The 6,000-nt window shown below is 39.2% G+C and overlaps 1 protein-coding gene across 7 annotated transcripts in view; it reads right to left on the bottom strand.

Moving 5' to 3' along the window:
* Positions 1-601: 601 nt before the first annotated feature.
* Positions 602-6,000, bottom strand: part of ldb2a (LIM domain binding 2a) — a 214,467-nt gene continuing 209,068 nt past the window's right edge. For all 7 annotated transcript variants that reach the window (XM_088636833.1, XM_088636859.1, XM_088636813.1 and 4 more), the window contains one exon: positions 602-3,060. In XM_088636833.1, coding sequence (XP_088492959.1) covers positions 2,830-3,060 — 231 coding nt within the window. In that variant the 3' untranslated portion in view covers positions 602-2,829. The remainder of the gene's footprint in view (positions 3,061-6,000) is intronic.

Below are 6,000 nucleotides of genomic sequence, written 5' to 3'. Positions count from 1 at the left end.
CTTCTGTGTGTCCATGCTACAATATTTTAGTATTTTAATATTTTTAATCCTGAAGCATTACTGACAGAGCATGTAATTTCCTCAATTTCCCTTCGGGATCAATAAAGTCTTATCTATCTATGTAAATAAAAAAAAACATTTTAATAATGCTTTACATACATATACTGAATTAACATCAAGTAGCAAACTCTAAATAATACTTTTAACATAACTGTTTCTTTGTTCAATCAATAACAATCCTAAGTACTAAGATTTTTAAAAATCAACATTCAATAAAAAATATATATTTTATTCAGAACAAAGGGCTAGCAGCTCCACATTTTGAGATCAGCACTCAATTGTCTTTTTTGACCAATTTCTTTTTTATTTATTAATAAGGGACATATATACAATGCAAAATATAAACACAATACATAAAAAGAGCTCCATTTATTTCCCCAATAACACATTCCCCAACAAACAGCACTCTTCTAATTATCATGAAACCAAGCAATTGAGCTTTTGGACAACCTTAGATTTTGACTCCTCTTCTCCTTCAAGAGGTGAAGGCCTGTGTTGAACACTGTTAATGATTAAGAGAAATGATAAAAACAGGTGCATATCTCTTGTAACCACAGTTTATTGGCACACATAATGAGAAAGCATACATAAAATACATCAGAAATGACACAAAGACATTTTGCTAGTATTTTACATGTTGTGCTGAACAATATTAATACGAAGATGAAACAAATTCTGAAATTTGTTAGTTTCCTTACAAATGTTCACATAAATACACAAAGATAAAAAAGAAGAAAGACAGCTGATTCTCTTTGCAAAAATATCAAACATGGAGTTAATGACAATACTGATAAGGACTAATAAAACATCAGATTCAAATCAGGTACGATAAAAAAACACAAAAGCCTTTATATGCAGCTGTCTAAGTAATGAGTGCCATGGCTTTAAAAATGTCTGGATCATTAGCTTATTTACAAAGCTTCAACCCTTTTATCAGTGGTCCCAAACTGAAGGTCAGAACCTCTCATTATTTATAGGTTTAAAATGGACAGGATTCAAGGAAAGTCACTTGTTTATCTCTTTAAAACAAAAATATTTCACAATTACAGTACCTCTTTTCAAATACCTGTCTTCTTGTTTGCACTACAAAAAATGGATAGAAGCGACTCAAAAACGCACAGCTCAATGTGCTTTGACCGAGTGGCAAGGAGCTGAATTGGCTGGGCACTCATACTGATCTGGTGAGGTGCTGTAACTAGCAATACTCTTATTCATTGATAGCTGAGACAGGTGTGATGAGGGGGAGAAGCAGGTATTTGATGAGGTGTAATTAAGAGCAGAGTCATGCTATAGTGCTACCTGAAAGTGCAGACAGGACAGAAACAGACTAGGATTCATGGACTGTGGAACAGCTCTTAGCCTGGCTATACACTGGGTTAGCTGTTATGAGGGACACAATAAATTACGTTTAAAAACCTGCAATGTATTTGAGGACAAAGCCAGACTCACATGGGCAGTCTTCTGAAGAGCACTGTCCAAGTCATTATTAAGTATATCAATGACACTAACAAAAACATTTGGAAAATAATCACATGTTCCCGTGATTTCTCTGGGTTCATTCACATGAACATGTTGCAAAACTAAGCAACATTCATTGTGAATGTCAGAATCCAAATCCAAACCATTAGTTTAAAAACAAACAAATATCAGAATTTGGCATCAATATCAGATTCTTTTGCTATAAAATCACATGTACAGATCACTAACGGGAAAAACTAAAAAACAAGAAACTAAAAACAATTCAAGCTTGCTTTCTGAAACTGGGCTTTTAACCAGTATCAGTTTGGGAAACTGTGTTTGAAGACTGATTTACAAAGAAAAACAGTTTACAAAGGAACCTTTCAAACTATAGGATGACCAAAGATGCTGACATTATGTTTGTTTTACAGAGCTCTCGTATGATTACTTGATAGTTACATGGTCAAAATCATAGTAAAATACTGCCATGTGTATTGGAGAGGAGTGGGACAGAAACAAAATAAACTAATGTTGAATTAAATGTAAAAACAAAATACAAAGAAGTTTCTAATAAATCCACGAGTGTCACAATGTAGTTCGTTAAAAACGTAATCCAGTAAGATGAATGCAGTAAAACTGGAAGCACGTTGTCAAAGAAAATAATCAAGAAATCCTCTTTTTCCTTTACAAAATAAACACGATCCTAGCTTAAAAATGAGAACCTGTTAAAAATGTGATTTTCTGTACTGTGTAATAAACCTCTGAATGGAATACTATGAGATCAACATTCTTAAACATTTTTACCCTTTATTCTGAGGTCCTTTCTAATATTCCTGTTAAAAAAGACTCTGAAAGAATTGAAGGTACTGTATAGCCACACTAACCTGCAGTAGTAAACGAGCTACACCCAAGAGCAAGACGATGGTATTAGATGAGCATGTGTGTGCTGGACTTACCACAAAACTTCTGCGGCCGCTGGTTTGTTCAGACTCCAAGGTCCTGCCTTCAGAAACAAGACTCCCAGCTGGGGTACAGTACAGTAAGTACAGGGGGGAAAGTACTTCTATTTTCCAGCTAATTAAATTAAACAGTTTGTTGAGTGGCATGTAAAAATGTGTATTTATAATATGTATACTGCAGTCCCCTTTTTAAATTTTCAGCATTACAAGGAAATGAATTTATTTGTAAAATCTTTAAGAAGCCTTGTAACACCATGTACAGCGCAAAACGTGACACCCAGTACAGTGTGTTGTCAGAACTCAGAGCGGCCCTGGCAGTAAAGGCCACCAGTGGCCGAGGTTCAAGGTGACTCTACTGGGAGGGCTGGGGAGCTGTGCTTTCTGGCTTGCTGTCCTGGGTATTGGGTGGCTTGCTGTTCCAGGGGCTGTTATTGCCCAGCGCGGGGGAGTTATTGAAGTCTTCCTCGTCATCGATACCGTTGGCGGCATCGTACTGGGTGTTCTCCAGCCTCGTGATGAGTCGCTCGTCTTCGTCCCCGAACTCCCCGCCCATGAGTGTGGGCTCTCCCACCACCATCACGTCCTGCCAACACAGTCAGGCACACGGGTCAGTTTGCTCTCGTAAGAAGCCCTTGGCCACCTCCAGCACCCTTGGCCCTTGTGTGTCTGTGTGTGCTTTGTGATGCACTGGTGTCCTGTCCAGGGGGTATCTCCTCTTGTGCCCACTGCTGCCTGGTTAGGCTCTGCCTCCCCCATGACCCTGTACACTGGATAAAGCAGGTTATGAAATGATCTTGAATAAGTACTATGCTGGATTATTAGACTGGGTGTACATGAATAACACAAGCACTTGTATTAGCTGTCTTCGGTAATTGCACTGCCTTCTACTACATAATATTACCTGCTACACTTGCTCTCTTCTTATTCAAATTTCTTGCTGGCAACAGTTTCTAAACAAGATTTCTTGTTCCTTCCAGGTTAACAAATATTTTTTCATCATACAGTAGATGGGGTGGCTCTGTTGCAACAGCACATTGCAGACTACAAAATCACCCTGTGTACAGTGGTTTTTACTGGGCTGCCTCTGAAGCCTGCAATACCTCAGTTTCCATGCCAACCTAATAGCTTAATGCAATGGCCTGTAGCAGACTTTTACTCTGCTGTTGTGTGTGGCTGTTTTTTCTGATGTGGCTGAGAGGCCAGTGATAGCTTAGCTAAGACAGATTTAAACCTGCTCTTCAAGACTGGAAGTCTTGTGAACACCCCTGATATAAGCTACAGCTTGTAACTTTTCATTTTATGCTTCCATGTTTTACTTTCCATGACTGTACATAAAATGAAGTTACTGCTTTTCTCTTGAATGTCTTGATCAAGTTTGAACAACATGAAGATGGGTGGAAGTGCTTTTACAATATTAAGGATGATTTAACCTGTGTGTTCTTCGTGATTTAATAAGTGGAAGAATGATACAGAAACTATAAATGGTGCAAAAAGGCCTGGAAAGATTTGTGCTTGGAAGTGTAATAGACACACAGAAGAAGAGACAGATAAAGAAATATCCTGTCAGAGCACAAAATAAAGCATTAAAAGAGTGAAGACACTAAAAATATCAAAGAGGCAGATGCACAGCAAAATAAAAATCCCAGAAGAGAGGGATTCCACAGAGACCTCCTATAATATAATATTCTGAAGCTAGTCAAATTTCCTGAGAAAACTGGATAAAACGTATTATAGATACAAGCTTGAAGAACAATCTTGGGGGTGCCTTCATAACATTCTGTCTACCACCTTCATCCAATGATGGATGAATAAAAAGTGAAGATGGTGAGGATGAGAAAAATGTAAATAGTTTGATAACAAATGTCATGGATCCAGGTTACGTGAAGTTTGTATACTTTTCAATACCTACTGTACAGTATGTATACCTACAGTATGTCGAGCCACTGATATCCAGAGATGAAGTAATATGATAAACTCATAGTATGGAAATATTCAGGCAGACTCATGCAGTTTATAAAACTATACAGTACTTGTAAGTGGTTTCAATGCATAGTACAAAGGTATAATGTACTATATACAGTATATAAACTGCATGCAACAGGTTCCAAATTGTGGGATTAGTTTTCTTTTTAAATCGCCTCAGCCTTCTTATGTATCCATCTTTTATCAACAAGCCACTCATCCTGCTGAGGGCTGAAGCCAGATGAGACAGAGACAGCGTACACAGGCGCACCGCTCTCCCTCTGGACAGGAGGCCAGGCCACTGCAGGCTCACAGAGAAGGGGACAGTTCAGAGGTGGGGAGGCCTATCACATCTAGCCAGTGTGTCCTTGCAAGGTGGGAGGAAACTGAATCAACTGGTAATTACCCCCGTGAACACAGGAAGACCACGTGAACCCCACATTGGGGTTCAAGGCCTAAGGCTAGAACTAAACCCGGAAACTCAGAGCCTCGAGGAAGGCGGGCTCAGCCCCAGTGCCGCCCAGGTCCAGCCAGGGAAGGAGGGAGAATCCGCACAATTTCTCAAAACACATCCTGTACGGTCACTGTACAACACAGCAAACGCACAGGCACCCAGCAAATTGTACTACCACTGGGGAAAGGTTGATTTATCACATTTCTGGTCCCAGCCAAGGTCTGATATTCACATATCCCAGGCAACAAATTTCAGGGCTCAGCGTGCATTCTGAATGAGAGCACTAACTGACCGACATGCTCAATTCCTCAGGCCCAACACTTTTGTTTTGGTCAGGATTTCATAAGATTACTTAAGAAAAAAACTAAGTGGTTTCAATTTTTCCTACTGATGCTAACTTTAATTGTAAGATAAATATAGCTAATGGATTATGTGAAATCTGTAAGACATATTTAACTGGCAATTAAATCTGCATCAGCTTTCTTTTTAAAAATTCCTCCTTAATGTGTTTTGTGGCTGGTGATGTATTCAATTCTTGTAATTTTTTTTAAGCAAACACGTTTACTCAAGATCGGTGTCAGGACCAAAGGAAAAGTGCGGCCAGAGTACTGCCAACAGGCACTTGTTCTGCTTTGTGTCACCCACTGCATCCTGGGACAGGATGGCACTGCCATCTAAGAAATGAAACAGGGGCTAAATAGAAAACACTTCACTGATCATTTGTCTCGACTTGGTATGAAAGCGCTCAATTCCCCAAGCTCTCTTTGCTGGAAGAAATGTAGAACAAGTTTGTTTATCCAAGACGGTAGATCCTTCTCCCTGTTAGCAAGCCAGCAAATCCCCCAGCCACCACCAATACACTTGACGTTCTGCTACTTAATTATGGTAATTAATTTAGGTAAGGTTTTCACTAAATAACAATATACACACTGATTTGACAATTTGCATAGCTAATTAAGTCATTAGCAAAAACCTGCTGATTGCCAACAAGCCCTGAATTTGCCATCTGTTATTGTACGGTGTCTTGTCACCTACCCCAGTAAAGAAACTCTGAGCCAATCTGTGCAGAAAATATACCAATCTGTCCAGCTGGTGTTGTGAGCTAGG

Source organism: Lepisosteus platostomus, chromosome 1 (genome assembly GCF_059453375.1).
Source record: "Lepisosteus platostomus isolate fLepPlt1 chromosome 1, fLepPlt1.hap1, whole genome shotgun sequence".
NCBI lineage: Eukaryota > Metazoa > Chordata > Actinopteri > Semionotiformes > Lepisosteidae > Lepisosteus > Lepisosteus platostomus.
This window is presented reverse-complemented; position numbering and strand designations above follow the sequence as displayed.